This window comes from Vipera ursinii (genome assembly GCF_947247035.1).
Source record: "Vipera ursinii genome assembly, chromosome: Z".
Taxonomy (NCBI): domain Eukaryota; kingdom Metazoa; phylum Chordata; class Lepidosauria; order Squamata; family Viperidae; genus Vipera; species Vipera ursinii.
In genome coordinates this window covers 533,287-554,195 of record NC_139517.1, presented here as the reverse complement: position 1 = coordinate 554,195, position 20,909 = coordinate 533,287, and the positions used below count along the sequence as shown (strand labels likewise).

The 20,909-nt window shown below is 60.0% G+C and overlaps 1 protein-coding gene across 13 annotated transcripts; it reads right to left on the bottom strand.

The window, feature by feature from the left end:
* Positions 1-146: 146 nt before the first annotated feature.
* On the bottom strand, positions 147-20,473 carry LOC310650289 (polyamine-transporting ATPase 13A3-like). 13 transcript variants are annotated; one of them, XM_083379142.1, is made up of 33 exons: positions 20,282-20,466; positions 15,474-15,558; positions 15,038-15,131; positions 14,534-14,707; positions 14,008-14,187; positions 13,779-13,930; positions 13,618-13,687; positions 13,396-13,530; positions 13,242-13,314; positions 12,209-12,340; positions 11,960-12,139; positions 11,709-11,866; positions 10,921-11,109; positions 10,770-10,831; positions 9,900-10,107; positions 9,584-9,700; positions 9,456-9,473; positions 9,186-9,339; positions 8,837-8,957; positions 8,621-8,745; positions 7,833-8,011; positions 7,594-7,740; positions 7,401-7,480; positions 7,251-7,293; positions 5,901-6,010; positions 5,663-5,759; positions 5,506-5,578; positions 4,354-4,525; positions 3,539-3,673; positions 2,456-2,544; positions 1,525-1,605; positions 1,331-1,420; positions 147-803 (listed from the first exon to the last, which is right to left on the bottom strand). In XM_083379142.1, exons 3-33 carry the CDS (start codon positions 15,086-15,088, stop codon positions 535-537), a joined length of 3,864 nt encoding a protein of 1,287 aa, XP_083235268.1. In that variant the 5' UTR covers positions 15,089-15,131; positions 15,474-15,558; positions 20,282-20,466; the 3' UTR covers positions 147-534. The 13 variants fall into 13 exon arrangements, 8 of the variants coding, with proteins under 8 accessions (XP_083235268.1, XP_083235269.1, XP_083235266.1 ...); XM_083379144.1 differs by having other exon boundaries at positions 413-803; positions 3,474-3,673; positions 20,282-20,467; XM_083379145.1 differs by having other exon boundaries at positions 413-803; positions 3,474-3,673; positions 9,900-10,050.
* Positions 20,474-20,909: the final 436 nt, after the last annotated feature.

The following is a 20,909-nucleotide window of genomic DNA, read 5'->3' as shown; positions in this document are numbered from 1 at the left end:
GCCGGGGGCCAGGCTGCAGCCCCCCCCAACACCCCCCCTCCCCGGCTCTTCCCAGCGGCGTCCGGGGCGCCCACCAGCCCCCCCCGCCCCCTCCCCTCGGATGCCCCCCTTCGCCCGAGGAGAGACCGAGGCCGCCGAGCAGGGCAAACGCGTCCGCCTTTTAATTTCCCCGCAAGTGGGAAGCCATCCGGGTGGTGCTGGGTGCACCCAGTCCTGAAAGGGGGAGGGGGGTCCGGGGGGGGTCAGGAAGGGCTTCCAGGGGAGGGAAAGGGAATCCTGGGAAGAGGCAGTGGGGACCAGGGAGCTTCCCCCCCCCCGCCCCAAGTTCCACAGTCCTTCCAGTTTCAGATCAAATACGTTCAGCCAAAGGGGGCTTAAAAGGTCCTCCCGGCCCCCAAGCGAGGCTGTTCTGGAGACAGAACCCCCCTCCCGTCTGCTCTCCCCCAAGGAAGCTCACGCACACGTGGACAACCCACTGGGGGGGGGGTTCTGGGAAGGAAGATGGGCGTTGCTGCTGTCCCGGTGGCTCCTGGTTTAAGTGGAGACCCCAGCATCCCTTCTCCGGGCAATTCTTGACTGGGGAGGCATCCTGCTTTGGGGTGGGGGGGCTCCGCTGTGTGCCAACCGGAAGGGCTGGGTCAGGCGTGGGTCTCGGCGGGGGGCACCCTCGCCCGCGTGCTGGTCTTGGGCTGCGGGGGCCAGTCCGGGTCGAAGAGGAGCTGCTGGGCCAGGCGCTGGTACTTGGCCCGGGGAACCGCCTGCCGGCAGCAGGACAACACAGGGGCCGCCTCCCCCAGCTCCAGCTGTGGGGCAGAGAAGGGCCCGCATCCTGAGCGCCTGGCCGGCCTCCAGGAAAGGCACAAGGTGGCGGCAAACCTGGCACCCGGCCCTTTGGACCCATGCCAGGCTGGGCGGCCACAACTGCCCAGCCAGCCCTCCTGGCCTGCAGGTGGTCACTTGCGAGGCCCAGGCCCCCTCCCCTCTCCCCCCCCAAAAGAGGAGGTTGTGCCCAGGAAGAGTGCGTGCAACTCCACAAACGTTGTGGGCTGTTAACAATCAAACAAGGGTCTGGTGGGCTGCAGGAGGCTCTGGGGCTGCATCCCCCACCCCGGCCGCAGGGTCTCTCTGGCTGCAAAGCGTGAGGGTGGGGGGGCTTCAGCCACATTGGGAGGGGGGCAGAGCTTCTGTGCAATACGGAGCCCTCCACTCCCCCCCCAGGCAAGTTGCAGGCCCTGGGGTGGGTGGGGGTTTAAGCCTTTTTGTCAGCCGAATTCCTGAGCTGCTGGGCCCCTTGCCTCCTCCCTTCCCCAGAAGTGGAAGGGCTCTCTACCTGTGGGAAGGCGGCCTGCCTGGGGTAGTCCTCCCTCTGCCTTCCATAGCAAAGTCGCTGCCAAAGGATGTCGCAGTCGCACACAAAGTTCTGGGGGTGCAGGAGAGGGAGATTAGCCGGCCGTGGGACAACTCGGGGCCACTTCCCCACTCGCAGCCCCCCACCCCACAGGCGAGGGGAGCCGGGGGGGTTACCTCCAGGCAGAGGGACAGCACCAGGTTGCTGAACGCCAGAACCAGCAGAACCAGGCGCCACTCGTAGGGGATGCAGGCCAGCTGCAGAGAGAGCAGGCAGAAGTTCAACCGGTGGCTCCTCTGCCCTGTTGAACTCCTGCCCGGGAGGCGAATCCCTCCTCCCTGCTTCATTTCTGGGGGCCCCACCCTGCCCCAAATGTACAGGTAGTCCTCCACTTACAACACTTCATTTAGTGACCATTCAAATGTGACTGAAAAAAGGGCCTTATGATCCTTAATTTTCATAATTAGGACCTTTGGCAACTGGCTCGTATTTACGACGGTCGCAGCGTCCCAGAGGGGTCACACGATTCCCTCTTTGTGACCTTCTGGCAAGCAGTCAATGGGGGGGCGTAGATTCGCTTAATGACCGTGTAACTAATTTACCCCCTGCAGTGATTCGCTTACCAACGATGGCAAGAAAAGTCGTAAAATGGGGCAAAACTCACTTAACGACTCACTTAGCAGAAGTTTTGCACACTCGTCCCTCCACGCAGCGCCTGGGACCTCCCCAAAATCCTGGGCCAAGGGGTCCTTCCCCCCCTCCCCAAAGGCAGGAATGCGGAGCTTCTCCCCCCCCCCCCCACAAAAGACCCAGAGCCAGAAGACGCCAGCGGCTTCCCCTCCCCCCAGGAGGCCCCGGCAAGGGGTCGCACCTCTCCTGAGGGAGGGGCATGCTGGAAGCAGGTGTGTGTGTGTGTGTGTGTGTGTGCTGCTGCTGAGATGAGCCCCACCCCTGCTCGAATCCTCTTCCCTTCTGCAGCCCCTGCCATCAGCTCCAGGCAGGGGCCAGGAGGGAGCGGCCCAGATAAGTGGGCCGGGCGGGGGGGCGTCGTCCTCGGCAGCAGCCTCCGTCCGTCTGTCCATCGGGGCGAGCAGGCCGGGGCCCTACCTGGAAGAGCCGGTCCAGGGCGGGCAGCGGGCAGAGCAGCAGCAGCAGCAGGAAGCCGGAGGCCAGGAGGAGGGAGGCCAGGAAGAGGCCTGCGGGGAGGGAGGCCGGGGTCAGTCTGGCTGGGGGGCTCTTGGGCCCACCCCGGTCTGTCCCTCTAGTCCAGGGGTAGGCAGCCTTGGCTCTGTTATGACTCGTGGACTTCAACTCCCAGAATTCCTCAGCCAGACATTTCACAAGTCATCAAGGGAGCCATAGTGTTTCCCCCCCCCATGCTGGCTCAGGAATTCTGGGAGTTGAAGTCCACGAGTCATAAGAGAGCCCAGGTCCCCCACCCCTGGCCTTGGGTGGTGCTGCCAAATCAAAGGGCACCAAGTCTGAAGGGCCATAAAAGGGCATTATGGGTAGTCCTCGACTTACGGGTCATTTAGTGACCGTTCAAAGTTACGACGGCACTGAAAAAAAGTGACCGTTGCAGCAGCCCCCGGGGGTCACGTGATTGAAATTTGGACCCTTAGCAACCGGCTCATATTTATGACGGTTGCAGCGTCCCGGGGTCATGTGATCCCCTTTGGTGACCTTCTGACAAGGAGAGTCAATGGGGGAGCCGGATTCACTTAGTGACCGTGTTACTCACTTAACAACGGCAGTGATTCACTTAACAACAGTGGCAAGAAAGGTGGTGAACTGTGGCAAAACTCACTTAGGAACAGAAAGTTTAGGCTCAATTGTGGTCAAAAGTCAAGAATTGCCTGTCAATTATAATAAGAAGAATAGAATAACAAAAAACAGAATAGAATAGAATAGAATATAGAATGGAACAGAATAGAATAGAATTATGGAACAGGACAGAATGGGGTGGAATGGAGTAGAATCTTATTGTGGTCACATTTCCACTTAAAACCTAGCATCTTGTCTCAACTCCCCACCCCAAGAATGGCAGCCCTGGGGCTGAAATCCCTGCCTCTGTGTGTGTGTGTGTGTGTGTGTGTGTGTGTGTCCAGCTGAGCCGGCCCCTCACCGTTGGTGTGGGTGGGCTGCCGGAAGGGGCGTCCCTTGGAGAAGGCCAGGGCCACGAAGACGTACTGGAAGCAGGAGACGAAGAAGAGGGTGGTGTTTTCGTAGCTGCGCACGGAGTCGGGGTCCTGCCCCGCCATCTCTCGGGGGTCAGTGGCATTCGGAGGGGCCGAGCCGTTGGTGGTGAGGCCGCCACCGCAGCTCCTAGAGGGGGAACCCAGAGTGGTCACTGCAGCGCCCCAGGAAGGGCTGCCTTGCCTGGGCCAAGCAGGGGAAATCCGGAACCCTTCAAGGGAACGTCAAGGTTTATCGCCAGCTTAAACTCTCTGCAAGAACCTGAACTGCAGGGAGTCCTCAACTTACAACAGTGACCATTCAAAGTTAAAACGCCACTGGAAAAGGTGACTTATGACCTTTTTTCACTCTTACGACCTTTGCAGCGTCCCCGTGGGTCACGTGGTCGAAAAGCAGACGCTTGGCAACTGGCTCGAATTTACGACGGTCGCAGCGTCCCAGGATTTCCCCCTTTCTGACCTTCTGGCAAGCAAAGCCAATGGGGGGAGGGGCAGGTTGACTTAACGGCCGTGTTACTAATTCACCAGCTGCAGTGATTCGCTTCCCAAGGGTGGCGAGAAAAGTCGTAAAATGGGGCAAAACTCACTTAAGAGCTTTTGGGCTCCCCTGTGGTCGTGCGTGGAGGACCACCTGTGCCAAACGGTCAAGCAAATTGGCGGCAGGTAAAGAGTCCGTGGAATTCAAGGCAGGCTGGACTCCGATCTCTTGCGGACTCGAGACAAATGGTGTGCTTGATCCCTCCCTCCCTCCCTTCCTCGGGCTCAGCCTGTCAATCTCCTGTGCTCCACCCCAGCACAGCCCCCACTTACTCCTCCTCCTCCTGGAGGTACCAGGGCTGCCGCTGGACGAGGAGGAAGGCCCCCACCTGGAAGGCGAGCGACAGAAGGATCTGGCCGAGGACGGAGAGAAGCAGCTGCGGAGAGACCAGGCTGCCGGGCGGCCGTTGCGGGACCAGCTCCCTCCAGGCGCTGTTCAGGCTCACTAGAGGAGAAGCAGTGGGGACGGGTCAGGACCGGCCCGATCCAGGCGCGGACCCACTCTGCGCGCCCTAAAACCCCACAGCTCCTTCAAACTGGCGCAGCAGACCCTCCAACCTCCGCCGTGTAGACACTGCCAGCTGGCCCAGCCTGCCCGGGTGGACAGGCACACGGGCTCCAGCCGGCTCCGAGGGGGAGACGACAGGAGGAGGGCCCAGTGCAGCCCGAGGCTGAAGGAGGCAAAATAATCATAATAATCCCGGGTATACGGGCAGTTCCTGACTCAAAATTCGTCTAGTGACCGTTTGAAGTTACAACAGCACTGAAAAAAGTGACTTAGGGCCGTTTCACTTAATGACCACTGCAGCTGTCACGTGTTCAAAATTCAGCCCCAGGTTTCCATTGCTAAGCAAGACAGTTGCTAAGTGAATTTCGCCCCCTTGTACCACCTTTCCTGCCGTGGCTCTTAAGTGAATCGTTGCGACTGTTAAGTTAGAAACACGGCCGTTAAATGAATCCGGCTTCCCCCACTGACTCTGCTTGTCGGAAGGTTGCGAAGGGATGACGTGACTCCAGGAGGCTGCCACCGTCGTAAATGTGAGTCAGCGGCCAAGCGTCCGAATTTTGATCACGTGACCCTGGGGAATGCTGCGACGGTCGTTAAGTGTGAAAAATAGCCGTAAGTCACTTTTTCCAGTGACCTTGTAACTTTTGTCACTAAATAAACGGCTGCGAATCCAGGACGACCTGTATTCTATTCTGTTCTATTTTCTATATTCTATTCTATATTCTATATTCTATTCTTTTCTTATTTCATTCTATTATTCCATTCCGTTCCATTCTATGCTATTCTGTATTTTACTATTCGATTCGATTCTATGCTCTCCGTGAGTCATTTATAAAAATAATAAAGGCCGCTTCAAAAAAATAAAAGCTCAACGGACAGATTGGACAGCTGACCCTCGCCGGGGGAGGCGCACTTACTGCTAAAGGCCAGAGACAAGATGATCGCCATGTCAATGAAGAGGTACTGGACATCTCCCAGGTTGCCCAGAATCTGGAAAGAGAGGGTAAGGGCTCCCATCATCCCCGGACTTCACCCCATCTCAGGGCGGGGGGCTCCCCAACACCCCAGGCTCACCGAGTAGAGAAGCAGGACGCTGAGATACTGGATGATGCTATAGAGCGACATGAATTTGAAGACGCAGAAGGAGGTGACCAGGGCCGCTCGGCCCTCCCTGAGGGGGGGGGGACAGAGAGGGAGAGACCTTCAAGGGGGGGGGCAGAGAAAGCGTCTCCCTCCACCTGGGATGGATCTTCTCCTGGGGGGGGTCTTGTGTGAGTCCCCCACGTCCCCCCCCCTGGCAGCAGCCACCTACCGGATGAGGTCCGGAACGCAGGCGATGCTGGGGGTCTTGGAGGTGAAGGGGGAGGCCACCGAGGCCTCCAGCTCCGACAGGGAGATGCCCGCCTGGGCCCGCTTCAGAGCCTGCGGAGAGGAAGGAGACGAGCCCCCCCCAGGCAGGACAGGTCTCAGCCGGGAAGTCCTGGCTCCAAGCCGCCCCCCCCCCCCACGCCCAACTCCTCTTTCGCTTTTACGCTTCTCCGCTTTGGCCATTTCTGCTTTGGCCTCTGCTTCTTTTCATTTCAATCCGCTTCGCTTCTGCCCCTTTTTACTTCGCTTCTACTTCTATTTCTACTTTTCTTTTCATTATTTTGTTTTATTACTTTACGCCCTACTGAATTTGTTACAGCGGGATGCCCATCTCGCAGTAAGGCGATCCTGGGCGGCGTACAGCATTCAAAATAAAACCACAAAAGGAATGAATGTTTATTTATTTATTTGTGGCTTTGTATAAAAGCGTAAAGTCACAATAAAAAATGCAGGTTAAAACTAAGAGATAAATAAATGAAAGTATCCATCGTTATTTAAAAAAGTGTTTCCCAACCTTAGGAACTTGAAGATGCGTGGACTTCAACTCCCAGAATTCCCCAGCCAGCATAGCTGGCTGGGGAATTCTGGGAGTTGAAGTCCACGCATCTTCAAGTTCCTAAGGTTGGGAAACGCTGATTTAAAAGAAGCAATGACAAACCACGGGAAGCATTAACTTTAACCAACGGCCCAAGAATGGCAGAAAGTCAGCAGCCCAGGCCATCCGGGGGGGGGGGAGGCGCTGGTCCTCCCCCCCCTCTCTCTCTCTCTTTCTCTCTCCATCTCTCTCTCTCTCTCTCCATTTCTGCCTTTCCCCATTTCTCTCTCTCTCTCAACCCCCCTCCAGCATAGCCAGCCCTATTGGGACCCCACACCAGCCGGCTAGAAGGGAGGGGCGGATCTCCCCTGCAGTGGCAAGAGAGTCCGGGGGCGGGGGGGGGGGGACAGCAGAAAAGGCTCTTTAAAATCAGGGCCGTCCAATCTTGGCCACTTTAAGCCTGGCTGGCTGGGGAATTCTGGGAGTTGAAGTCCACAAGTCTTAAAAGTGGCCAAGATTGGACACCCCTCTCCCAGACCTCGCAGGTGGAAAGTCCTTGGCCAAGGAGGTCTGGAGGCCTCTTCTGCTGCAGTGAGCGGGCCAGACCAATCCCATTGGGGGGGGGGCAAGACCGTTCCTCAGATGGCCTACTCTCCATTTGAGATTCTCCACCCAGCCCCTGGAGCCGGCGGACTTTGGCCAGCCCCCTCTCCTTCTGGACCGTTCCGCGTGTAGGGCGACCCAGACGGGACCACTCACCCCACAGTCGTTGGCGCCGTCTCCGCACATGCCCACGCAGTAGCTGCAAGAAGCCACCTGGGTCAGGAGAGGGAGGGAGGGCTCCCACCGCCCTCTGTCCTGCTCCGCTGGGACCCCCTTCTCCCCCCCCCCCCGTTTCCTGGCACCTACTCCATTTTCTGCAGGGCTTCCACCAGCTGCGTCTTCTGATCGGGCGCCATGCGGGCGTAGATGGTGCCACAAAGCAACAACTGCAACGCAAAGCAACAGCTGTGACTTGGGCGAGGGGGGGAGGACTTGTGGCCTCCTCCAGGAACCCAGCTCCCCCCCCCCCACGCCTCCCCTGTCCCTGGCAGGGTCCCACCTTCGGCAGCAGGTCCGGGAAGTGATCCAGGAGGACCGCAAAGGATTTCCCCCCCATGGCAAAATGGTAGCTGATGTCCGGGACGGCTGGCTGTGCAGCAGGGGGGCCATCTGCCTCATCCACCAGCAGCTTAATCTCCGGAGGGCCCTGAGGCAGAAGGGAAAGGGCACGGTGGGCAAAGCGGCTGCCCCCCACGCCCCCCGGAAGAGGGTCGGGAAACGCCGGAAAGAGGCTCTCACCTGCTGCTCGCCCTTGCTGGCCGCCCTGCCCGCCACGGGCAGTTCATCGGCGTATTGCCAGTGGATGGTTGCTGGCTGCCCGTCCCTGGGGGGCAGAGCCTCCGTCAGGACCACCTTCCCCTTGGACGGGATCATGCCACACTCGCGGCCCACGGAAATGGCGGTCAACAGGTCGTCCCCTGGGCCGTGGAGAGCAGGAGGAGGGGGAGAGGGAGGGGGAAGAAGAGGAGGAGGAGGAGAGGAAGAGGAGGAGAGGAAGGAGGAGAAAAAGCAGGAAGAGGAAGAGGAAGAAGAGGAGGGAGGAGGATGAAGAGGAGGAAAGAGGAAGAATAAGAAAAAGAGGAAGAAGAGAGGAGGGAGAAGGAGGAAAAAACAGGAAGAGGAAGAAGAGGAAGAGGAAGAAAAAGGAGAAGAGAGGAGGGAGGAGGGGAAAGAGCAGGAAAGAGGAAGAAAAAGAGAAGAGGAAGAGGAGGAAAAAGAGGAAGAGAGGAGGAGGGAGGAGGAGGAGGAAAAAGCAGGAAGAGGAAGAAAGCAGGAAGAAGAGGAGAAAAAGAAGAAAAAGAGGAAGAGAAGGAAAAGGGGATGAGAAAGAGGAGAGGAGGAGGGAAAATGAACCCCATCTCCGCAAGACCCCCAATCCCTCCCCCACTCGAGGAGGGCAGCCCTTTGCTTTAGCACCTGCCCCCCCCCCTACAATTTCCCAGCCAGCTCTGCCAGGAGAAGCCATGACGGTTGCCGGAGGGTTCAACGCGGGGGGGGGGAGGGGAGAGCGGAGAATGTGTGCCCACCTGTCACCATGACGGAGCGGACGCAGGCCCGCCGTAGCTCGGCCAGGATGGGCACCGTCTCCGGCTTCAGCTTGTTCTGAAGCAGGACCAGCCCCAGGAAGTCCATGCTGACCTCCACGGCGTCTCTGGGGGAGAAAGGGGCAGCCGTTGGGGCGGGGCTGGGCGTGCAAGGGGCCCCGTCGGGGCCCTCGGGGCCACAGGGGAGCCGTGACTCACCGGGAAACATGGTGGATTTTGTGCCACATGTATTTGCTTTCCAGCCGCCGGCTGGCCAGGGCGATGACACGCAGTCCTCCTCGGGTGTAGGACTCCAGCACGGAGGAGAAGTCGTCTGGAACTGAACGGAGGCGTTGGGGAAGGAAGGGGGCCACCCTCCCCCACCGCTGGTGAGCCACTCGGGCTGGGGCCGAGACCCCGAGGGGTCCGTGTCCCACGGCTGTCCCCCCCGTCTGGTTTTTGCCGGGGCGTCCTCAGAGGGATGGGACGGCCAGGGGACAGCAGCAACCTCTGCCGGGTGTCCCCCCCCTTCCCCCCCACCCCTTGTCTGCGAAAGAGAAAAGATTACTGGTCTCCTTGCGGCAGAGGCTGCCCACTGTCTCCGGCGCGCCTTTCATGTAGGCCACCAGGCGCTTCTCGCCCAGCGTACGGGTCACGACACTCATGCGGCGCAGGCCGGAGCAGAAGGGGAACTGCGCCAAGATGCCAATCTGGCTGCCTCTCTGCAAGGGGAGGGGGACGAGAGAGGAGGGGCAGAGAAGGTGGCGCAGTGGGTGAGAGCGCTGGGCTCAGGGGGGCCCCCTGGTTGCCCGGGAGGAAAAGGGGCTGCCCCACTTACCATCAGGTCCAGAAGCTCCTGGAAAGAGAGCAGAATGGAGGGTCAGAGCTGAGACCCCCTAAAGCCCACACCCGGGGCCCCAAAGCCCAGCCCCGTGGCCCCTGCGTTCCTCCAGCCTCTCTGCTCACCTCGTCCCCAGACGGTGCCTCTGAGGGCGCTGGGAGCCGGCAGCCTGGTGGGTGGACAACGGTGGGCTGGATTCGGTCATGCAGGGCCGTTTCCTCCTGGGTGGGCTCCTCCAGGACCTGGTTGGGGGGCAGGAACGGCTGCGGCCCCACGACTCTGAGAAGCGCAGGCCGGCTTCCGAGCCACCCCGCCTCGGGTGCCCCCTGCAACCCCTGACTCCCCGCATCGCTTGGGTGGGCCCGTGTCTAAAGCACCCGAGCCAAGGCAGCGAGGCGAGAAGGCCTCGCGCACTCAGAAGGAAAGGCGTGACGGCCTTACCCAGCCGGTGGCCGCGAACATCCTGAGGTCGAGGGGGTCTCCCGAGAGGCGGCCCTCCAGGGTGGTGAGCGAGTGGCAGGCAGCCATGGCGGCGACAAATGGGGAGCTGGCCAGGTGGGGCTCACGGACATCTCGTCCCATCGGGAGGAAGCTGGGAAGGAAAAGAGCTGAGCCCTCTTGCCGGCCGGCGCAGAGGACCCGGCAGGGCCTGGGGGGACAAAGGGAGGTTTTCTGGGGGGCAAGGCCGGGACACCCAGTTATGAGGCCACTGCCGTCATCCCCAATGAGGTTTTGTGTATAACTGCGTGGATTGTGCGTATGCGCTTACTTCTTCTCTGTCATGTTCTCCTCATAGGCTAAATAAATATATACAGAAAGTCCTGGACTCAACCGAGTCCAGAATTTTTGTTGCTAAATGAAATAGACTTTTTCCTCATTTTATGACTTTGCTTGCCCCCGTTGTTAAGTGAGCCACTGAAGTTAAGTGAGTCATGCGGTTGTTAAGCGAATCTGGTTTCCCGGTTGACTTAGCCGGTCAGAAGGTCGCAAAATGGGATCACGTGACCCCTCTGGGACACTGCGACCGTCGTAAGTGTGAGTCGGTGGCCAAGCAGCCAAATGTAAATCACGTGACTGCAGGGACGCTGCAGCGGTCGTACTTCAAAGTCACCAAGCAAACCGCTGTAAATTGAGGACAACCTGTAATTCTGCCCCAGTTCCAAGCTTAGGGACCCTCTGCAGATTCAGCCCCCTGCAGGGAATCCCTGCCTCCCCGCCTCCCAGGGCCACCGAAGCCCCCTCCCCAATCGGCTGATTCCTGCAAGGTGGCAGCCGACCACAGCCACACAACGCCCCCCCCAGCCCACTCACCGGCCCCCCTGCGCTCGCACAAACCCCCAGAAGTCCAGGCCGTCTTCGGTCAAGGTGCCGGTCTGCAAGGGGGACAGGATCCCGGTCAGCCAGCCGGTCCGAGAAGAGCTGCCCCTCCCCCTCTCCTGGGGGAAGCAGAGGGGGGAGGCACCTTGTCGAAGCACATCAGGTTGAGCTGCCCACAGAGGTTGATGCGCTGGGGGCTGAGGGAGAAGATCTGCTTCCGGCGCAGGCGCCGCTGAGCGTAGACCACCCCGGCCGTCATGGCTGCCGGCAAGGCGGGGGGCACCGTGATGGTGAGGATGTCCAGGGATTCCAGCACGATGCAGCCAACGGGCTCCTGGCCGGGGGGGGGAGAGAAAAGGTGGGCCCTTCGGTCAGAGCACCCCCCAAAAAAAATTCTAGAGATGCCCAGTTTGATTTATTGTCTGTCTGTCTGTCTATTTATTCATTCATCGATCTGCCAACTATTGTATATATATGGGTCTCTCTCTGTCTGTCTATCTATTCATTCATCCGCCAACTATTATATACATCTAGTTCTGTCTGTCTGTCTGTATCTATCTATCTATGATCTATCTATCTATCACCTATTTATTCATTCATCCATCTGCCAACTATTATATATATCTGGGTCTGTCTATCTGTCTATCTCTCTCTCTCTCTCTGTATCTCTGTATCTCTCTCTCTCTCTCTCTCTCAAATGTGTATGCCACCCATCTCCCCTGGTGACTCTAGGCAGCTTGCAAGTTATTGCAAGATAGACTCCTTGCCACTGTGCCTGGGTGCTGCCCATTTTACAAACCGAGAGTGGGGGTCTACCTGAAGGATTCCCCCCCCAGCCCGCCCCCTCCCCCTGCCCTCCATTCGCAAGGGGGATTCCTCAGCAGCAGCTGAAGCAGCCCCCGCCCTCCGTGCTGCCCTCTCCTGGACACCCACGGCCTGCTGAACGCTGCGGATCACGGAGTACAGCATGCCAATGCCAGCCACGCCAACCAGGCAGAGGAGGAAGCGGAAGGCATCTCGGAAGAGGCGGAAATCGGTGGGCTTCGGGAACAGGATGGAGCAAACGAGCTGCCCCTTGGAGGTGGAGAAGCCTGGGGAGAGAAGGGCTGGGGGTCAGCCCCCAGAAAAGCACCTTTACACACACACACACACACACCGCCATTCTGAGCCAAGAAGGGCCTCACCTGTCCGGATCACCAGTGCCCGTACCGGCTCTCCGGAGTAGTACCGTGTCTGGATGACGGAGGTGCCGCAGAAGAGCGTGTGCCGCTTATGTTCATCTGGGTCATAAACCGGATCCCGGAGGGGCCCACCTTCCCGGGCTGGGACGGGCAAGGCCGTCTTGGTGACGGGGACACTTTCCCCTGGTGAGAGAGGAAGATCAGAGGCCAGGAAGGACACGCTTCCCGGCAGCCCCACTGCCGCTCCCTTACCTGTCAACATGCTCTCGTTGACGATGGCCGTCCCACTCAGCAGCACCGCGTCACACGGCACGGTGAGTCCCTCGGGAGGGACCAGCAGCACGTCGCCCGGCACCAGCTCCGTGGAGAAGATGGCTTCCGTTTCTGCAAGGAAGATGGCGAGACTCCAGTTCTGGGGGACGCGTTGGGGCTGCACCAAAGGGGGCCGTGGGCTCCAAGGCTTCGGTCCGCCAGTCGCAGCAAGGCTCCAACGTGGGCCCGCCAGCACCCTTCCCTGACCCCCACCGGTGCTTCCCCGTGAACCAAAGTTCAAAGATTGGAGTCCTGGTGGACGATCACTTAAAGGTGAGCCAGCCGTGTGTGGTAGCAGCGAAGAAAGCCAATACAATCCTTGGTTGTATTAACAAAGGCATAGAATCAAAACCAAGTGAAATATTAGTATGGCTTTTTAAAGCCCTAGCAAGGCCACACCTGGAATACCAGCATCCAATTTTGGTCACCACATCCCAAAAAAGATGTCGAGAGTTTGGAAAAAGTTCAAAGAAGAGCAACTCAAGAGGATCCAAGGCCTGGAGACCAAAACATACGAAGAACGGCTGCAGGATTTGGCTCTGGCCAGTCTGGAGGAAAGAAGGACCAGAGAGGACACGAGAGCCGACTTCCGGTATTTGAGGGCTGCCCCAAAGACGTGTGTGTGTGTGTGTGTGTGTCCGTGTGTGTGTGTGTGTGTGTCCGTGTGTGTGTGTCCGTGTGTGTGTGTTCTGGTATTTGAGGGCTGCAAAGCACCAGAAGGCAAAAAAAGAAACAATGGTTGGAAGCTAATCAAGGAGAGAAGCAACCTGGAATTCAGGAGAAACTTCCTGACAGTGAGGGCAATTAGCCAGTGGAACAGCTGGCCACCAGAAGGTGTGGGTGCTCCATCACTGGAGGCTTTTAAGAGGAGACTGGACAGCTGTCTGAAACAGGGTCTCCTGCTTGAGCAGGGGGTTGGACTAGAAGACCTCCAAGGTCCCTCCTAGCTCTATTCTGACTGGGGCCGACTCACCACAGGGTCCTCGGGCGACGGCCACCTGGACGACGTTGTGGGCCGAAACCATTCCGTGCAGCAGCACGTATTGCTGGAAGAGGAGGAAGGGCCGGCGTCAGGGCCAGGGTAGGCCTCTCCCTCCCCCAGCCCCGGCCGCCTGGCCCTCCCCCACCTTGCGGATGGTGTAGAGGGAGGAGCCGATGGAGACGAAGGACATGAAGAGGATGGTGGAGGCGTAGAGGTAATAGTCATCCAGGGACCACAGGAGGACGCTGAAGGCTTGGAAAATGTAGAAGGGGTTCAGGACCTGAGGAGGGAGGGAGGACACGTGGCCGGGGGTCAGGACTCCATCTTGTGGCTCCTGGGGCCCCCTCCCTCAGCCCCCCAGACCCACCTCTTTGATGAGGAGGTGGGCCAGGGAAGGCACTTGAACGTCGATCTGGTTGGCGCCGTAGAAGATTTTCCTAGGAAGAGAGTAACGTGCTCGCCTGTCCCCTCTTCCCCCCAGGAAGCCCCCCCCGCCTCCCCCCCAGCTCAGTACCACCTCCTCCTCACCGGTAGTCCTGGGTGCTGCGAGGGAGGCCCCCGCCGTGGCCAAAGTGCAGGGAGGAGCAGGGCTGGCCCCGGTCCAGAGCGGTGAGTCGCCGGAAGGCCTGGGCCTCCGTCGCCCAGAGGTAGCGCACGTTGCGGTGCGTGAAGAAGCGGACCTGCGGCAGGGCAAGACGGTCAGGGGCATCCCTGGCGGAGGAAGGGGGGCCGCCACAAGGGGCCTGCCCCAGCTCACCTGGGCCTGTTCCCCACAGGTCGCTGGGGAGAGAAGACGCTCCTCACAGCCCGTGTCCTCCGTCAGCCCCGCTGGGCACGGGGGCCGCTTGCTCTCTGGCTGCTGCGGGAAGCCCAAGGGGTCAGTGCCGGGGGCAGAGAGAGAGGAGACCCGTTCCCTGGACCAGGTCTGGAACTCGTCCTGGAGGAGGAGGAGGAGGAGGAGGAGGAGGAGGAGGAGGAGGAGGAGGAGGAGGAGGAGGAGGAGGAGGAGGAGAAAAAAAACAAGAGGGAGGAGATCTGAACCCCGCCCTGCTCCACAGCTGGGGCACAGAGCTGCCCGTCCGTGGGACGCAGAAGCCAAGAAGGCTACCCCGCACCCATCCAGATGCCCGCTTCCTTGGGCCCAGAAGGGAGGCCTCTTCCCAGCCTGACAAGGCGCCCTGCTGGCCCTCGGGCACGTCCAGGGGTGCCCCCCGCCTGCGGAGGGAGGGAGGGTCTGGTCTGCAAGGAGCCTGCTGGGGGGAGGGCCTCGCTGGGGCCCCTACCGTGGTTCTCAGCAGCACCACCTGGGCATCCCGCAGCGGCACAGCCCGGCACGTCCACTTGACGCTCAGCTCCGGCAGCCAGTACAGGAAGAGGAGGAGGAAGCCGCCACTGCAGACGGTGCCCAGCGAGACCAGCGCCAGCTTCCAGCAGCAGGGGCTGTAGCCCCGGATCTCCTGCGGAGGGAACGCAGTCAGGCCAGCCGTGGCCCCCGAGAGGGACCGTGTCAGAGGGGCCACGGTAGGTGGGCGGCCTCAGGAAGCTGCAGCCGGCCGCCGAGACCGGCTCCTGCGGGAAGGTGAGGGGGGTGGACAGGAGCCAGGAGCACCCAGCCCAGGCCGATGGTGGTGCCCCTGCAGAGCAGGACCCCAGCCTCGTGGCAGCTCCTGGGCAGGGGGGCCACGGGGCCCACCGGGGGAGGCACGACCCTGGGTGCCGGCCTTGAGCGCTGCCGGCATAAGGGGCCCGCCCAGCCGCTGGCACTACCCCCGCCCAGCTGCACTGACCATTTCATCCTCCTCGTTGCAGTTCACGTATGCTGTGGTCGTTCTCGCCATGCTTCCTTTCTGTGGGTCACACGCCTACCCCACTGCCAAGCTCCTGTGGGGCAGGAGGGGCAAGAGCTGTCCCCTCAGCCAGCCATTCCCTGCCCCCCAGCCGGCCAAAGGCAGCTGGCAGGAGGAACGGCCCTCCCGCCCCACATGCCCCTCCAGCCTCCCCCCAAGTCCCAAAGCAGCCTCCCCAGCCCCCGAGCTCCTCGGCTGGCCCCTCCTGGCTCCGGGTGGCCGGCCGACTGCCCTGCTCCTGAATGAATCCCGTTGTGGCTTTGGGCGGCCGACCAGCGGGATGTGGCCACGGCCCAAAGGCCGCTGGGGAGGGCAGAGAGCCCAGCCCCGCCTGCCCAGCCGGAGCCCCCAGCCGGGGGGGGGAGGGTGGACTTACGGCAGCTTTTGTCACTGTGTCAGCTGTAGGGCCCCGGGTCCACCGGCCACATCCAGGAGGGGAAGGCGGGCAGCGTGGTCAGCAACTGGAAGGACAAGAGGCCAGGCTAAGCAGGGGCGCCAGCTGATGGGGGGGCGGCACTGCCCGTGCTTGCTGGGGGGGGCAGACAAGGAAAGAGAGCCATGGGGAATCCTGGGGAGGGGGGGAAGCAGAGGGCAGCCCCGCCTGGGAGATCCCCCGCTTCAGACCCCATCCCGTCCCCGGCATGCGTGTGAGACGGTGGCCTCCTGCGGGCAGCAGCCTCCGTCCCCGTTGCTCGGCTTCGGCCCCAGAGTCCGGCTCCTGCTAGTCTTGAAAAGTCAGCTGTTTCCACACAATACACTCGTGGGTTGCAAATTTAGAGGCTGCATTTGTCCAACGGGCCAAGTTTTAAACCAGGAGTGTCCAACCTTGGAGACGTTAAGACTCAGGGACTTCATCTCCCAGAATTCCCCAGCCAGCCACGTTTCCACTCTGGGAGAGCTTGCACAGGAGGGCTGAGGTATCAGCTCGCCCAGCCAATCAGAGACCAAGAGAACTCCCCGTACGGGAGCAGTCCACCTTTTACCATAACTAAAAGGAAGGAAAGACAGGATCTCGCAGCTGGGAACAACGTGGGCTGTTGTAGCAAGCCCTGATTGATTGGGGCAAGTTCACACCTGTCAAACCATCCACTCTGACGGTTTGTGTCGGAATCCGACAGGCACCTGGCCGCCCTTCGCCCGAGTTCCTCAAGCCCAGTTTCCTCTTGGCACGGGGCGCTGGCCACAACACCTGGCAACCCGGGGCCAGCAAACCAGAAAGGATTTCACGCACACATGATCTGTGCTGCAGCCCCAGACCGGCCTTTCTGGACAGGCAGGTTTCGTCTGGCACGGGTCTCTTGGGCAAATACCCCCCCCCCAGCCTGTTTCCAAGTTCCTGATCCTGCAGGGCGCAGGCAGAAGAGCTTGGAGCAGCCTGGCATCAGCCTGGCTGGTGGAGGGCACCACCGCCCGCCTCCCTCTGCCTCTTCAGCCTGGGCCACCGTCAGGCCACAGTCTCTTCTTAGAGCCGATACAGACCCCGCTCGCCGTACGACCAGAACTGGGCCCAAAATTTTCACCGCTAAGTGAGACATGAAGTTAATTTTGTCCCGTTTTACAACGTTTCTTGCCAGTTGTTAATTGCTGGAATTGTTCACTGAGTAAGTGAATCTGGCTTCCCCGCTGGTTGGTCAGCAGGTCACTGACCCCAGGACCATCGTAAATATGAACCAGCTGCTGAGCTTCTGAATTCTGATCATGTGATCGCGGGGATGCCGCAATGGTCTTGCGACCCTATCTGGACCGAGATGCTCTACATACGGTCACTCATGCGCTCGTCACCTCCCGGGTAGATTACTGCAACGCTCTCTACATGGGGCTGCCCTTGAAGACCACCCGGAGGCTTCAGCTGGTGCAGAATGATCGGAGCACCCCGATACTCCCATATTACACCCCTCCTGCGTGAGCTGCATTGGCTACCGGTTGCCCTCCGGGTGATGACCTATAAAGCTGGTGCTGGTGATGACCTATAAAGCCCTACATGGCTCAGGCCCGGGATACTTGCAGGACCGTCTGCTGCCAGGAACGACTTCCCATCGCCCGGTGTGCTCACACAGGGAGGGTCTCCTCAGGGTGCCGTCAGCCAATGTCGGCTGGCGACCCCCAGGGGGAGGGCCTTCTCTGTGGGGGCACCTGCTTGGTGGAATCAACTCCCCCGGGAGCTCTGGATGGCCCCAGACCTTCGGTCCTTTCGCTGTCACCTTGAGACATATCTTTTCCAACAGGCTGACCTGGACTGATGATAATGGGGTTTTTAATTATGATTTTAAATGTTTTTATTGGTTTGGGTGGGACTTTGACACAATTTAATTCTTTTTTAATATTTGTATTCATTTGTATTTTATTGTTGCTAGCTACCCTGAGACCTTCGGGAGATAGGGCGGCATACAAGTCTCTTAATTAATTAATTAATTAATTAATTAATTAATGAGAGTGAAAAATGGTTGTAAACCACTTTTTTCGGCAGCGCCACAACTCCAAACGGTCACTAAACGAATGAAGTCGAGTAGTTGCCTGTACGACTTTGGTGTGCCCTTACTGGATGGAGGTGCCCGGTTTGGAAAAGGCTGGTGGCATCACCCAGGCCTTGGCTTAGAGGGTTTCCATGCCCACCCCAAATGCAGGAGACCACGACGGGGGTCAGCGAGGCCTGGGCGCGGCTGGGTGCAAAGCCGCAGAGGGTCCTCGGGAGAGGCGTCAGGGAGAAACTCACTTAACAAATCTCTCGTTTAGGAACAGACACTTTGGGCTCAGCCGAGGTCGTACGTGGAGGAGCGCCCGTATTTGAAAAGTTGCATGCTGCATGAGGGCAATGGAGGAAAGAACAAAAAATCCAATTTAGAGATGTGGTCCAGAGTGGAGGGGTGGGGAGGGACCGCAGCGGGGGTCTTGCTTCCCTATAACCGAGAATGAAGCACTTGGCACCCCTCAACCAGGGCGGGGGGGGGGGAACTTTAGGAAGATCCCTGAGACCCTTCCCAGCTGGGAGAGGCAGCCCCTGCCCTGCCCCGGAGAAGGAAGCGGGCTGGTGCTGCCAATTTTGTTAACGGCTTCTCCTGCCTCGGTACCATAACGGCTTTCCCTCCAGGGCTGCGTTGGCTGCCAAAAGCCCGTTGACTTCCTGGCCTTGAATCAACCCGCTACGCCCCGCTGCCAGGGAGCTTAGCACGGCCCTCCCCTTCAGCTGGGCCTGGCATACCCGGGTGAAAGCAGGGCACCCAAACCCTGAGCTTGGCACAAGCCTCGGTAGAAAACTCAGCTTGTGGCTCTTGGTAAAAAAACCCGGAAAAATCCCAGTTCAGGCAGAGAAAGCTGGGAAGCTCAGCGGGAAGCCTTGGCTCCCCCGTTCCTGCAGCTGGAGACGCCCAGCGCCCCGGCGCCCCCGGGCTGTTCTCTGCCAGGGCATGCCCGTCACTCTTCCCCGCCCAGGAAGAGCCCGGCTTGGGCGCAGCGCAGGTGGGACCCCCGGGCCACACGAGCGGCTGTGTGGTCTGGCCCGGAGGAGGAAGCAGCACGCTGGATGCCGAGCCCCCTCCCGGGGCAGCAGATTCTATGGGGAGACCCCACCCAGGCTGATGGGCTTGATTTATTTGCCGCTGAAGCTTGGGGTGAGGGAGTGGGGGGGACTGTCTGGCTCCTTTATCTAGCCCCCAAATCTTTGGCCTCTCCAGCTGCCATCCCGCATCAACAGGGAGTCCTCAACTTACAACCACAAGGGAGCCCAAAATTTCTGTTGCTAAGCGAGACATTTCTTAAATGACTTTTGCCCCGTTTTCTTGCCACAGCTGTTAAGTGGATCTCTGCTGCTGTTAAGGTAGTAACACGGTGGCTAAGTAAATCCGGCTTTCCCACTGACTTTGCTTGTCAGAAGGTCGCAAAACACACACACACACACACACACACACCGGGACAGGGTGACCATCGTAAATACAAGCGTCTGAATTTTGATCCCTTGGCCACGGGGATTCTGTCGTAAGTGTGAAAAATGTCACTTTTTTCAGTGCCATTGTAACTTTGAAAACTGTCAATAAATGAACGGTGGTTAAGATGAGGAGTGCCTGTGCCCGTATGGGGAAGCGGGGGCAAGCTGGGGTTTGCATGCAGACACACAGGCAAGGCGAGGATCTTAATCTTGGGCAGGAATTTGGATTAGAGCAGCCTTCCCCCCCCAAACCTTTGGGGTAGCTGGGGCCGGTTCCCTGGACAGAAGGGGGGGGCTGGTTTCCCATGCTGCCTGCATCCCACGGAGGGGGCTTCACTTGTTTGCACGGGCCGGTTTCTGGCCTGCCACGGACCGGGGGGGGGGGGTTGGGGTCCTCCGGACTACACTAGAAGACCCTACAAGGTCCCATCCAGTCCTATGAATCTATACCACCCCTGGCACCCCAAAACTGGCAGCCTCTGGTTCAGACTAGCATGGGGTATGGGGGGGTTGTCTCTGGCAATTTGTCATTAAAACACACACACACACCCAATTTGTGGGGCTGCAGCTGCCTTCCTGGAGGGCTACGCAGAGGGGAGCCTGCCTTTGCCACCTCAAGAGGGGATTCCACCAACAGAGTGTGTGTGTGTGTGTGTGTGAATGAATTAACCATTAATCAGTGGAACAGCTTCGCTATAGAATTTGCGGGGCTTCGCTGCTGGAAGTGCCTGGAATGGCTGAGCAGGGGGTCGACTAGAAGACCTCCGAGGTCCCTTCCAGGCTGTGTTTTTTTTTGGGGGGGTGAGGGTGGTCTGACAGCGGCTGGGAGACTGGGAGTTGAAGTCCGCCCATCTTGAAGTTGCCAAGTTTGAGAAACGTTGTAGCAACGTTGAGAAACGTCGTGTAAATGCAGCCTCCGGAGAAAGAGATCTCGGAGATCCTTGCAGTTGGCCGGGAAAGGCCGGACGGGGGGCGCCGCGAGGGTCCGGGGCTGCTCCTTCCCTGCATGCGGCCGTCCGGCTAGAGGGGAAGGGGCTGCCAGGTTGCCCTCCCGCCCGGGACGCAGCCTCTCCTTCCCTTCCCCAGGCGAGGATGGTGCTTTCCCCGGCCGGGCACGCTCGCCCGGGACCCCCCAGCCCGCCCATTGACCCTTCCCGCCCGGCCGCACGCAAGATCCCCTCCCGGGGTCGCGTTCCCACGAGACGCGGATTCCCGCCTCGGCCCACGTGACCGCCGAACGCGCCGCAGCCCACGTGACTCACCCGCCGGAGGCTCCTCATCACATCTCCCGGCGCGGGGGAGTGGGCGCGAAAGGGGCGGGGCCGGAGAGGAGGAGGAGGGGGAGAGGGGCGGGAGAGCGCAGGCGCGGCGCTGGGGCCCGAGAGGGGCGAACGATCCGAGTCCGTCGCGTCCTCCGGGACAAAGCGCGAGGTTGACCCCCGCGCATGCGCCACCTGCCCCCCCCGCTGCCCCTCTACGCCGGCCGAGCCATGCGCAGGCGCAGACGCCCATCGGCGGCTCTCCCGGTCTCCCGTTTCCTCCTGCCGGGAATCCTGGGAAATGTAGTCCCTCTGGCCGGGGACGGGGGGGGCTGGAGGGCCCCCACGTATTCACGTGGAGGGTGCCGAGAGGTGACATAAAGGGGAGAAAGAGGGCAGCTCCCAGCTCTCCCCTCTCCTTTGTGGGGTCAGCTGCAGCCCCCGGGGCCAAGGGAGCGAGAGGAAGAGGACGCGTGTCTCTGCCAAGCTCACACGACCCGGCTCCTGTGTCCTCCCAGCCCCTGAGCCTTGCGGAGAGGCCGCCTGGGGTTGGCTGAGAGGCCGAACGGTTTGCAGCGGCGGTTGGAGAGCTTGTGCAATGCGAGGCGGCCGGGCGGGGAGGGAGAGCAGA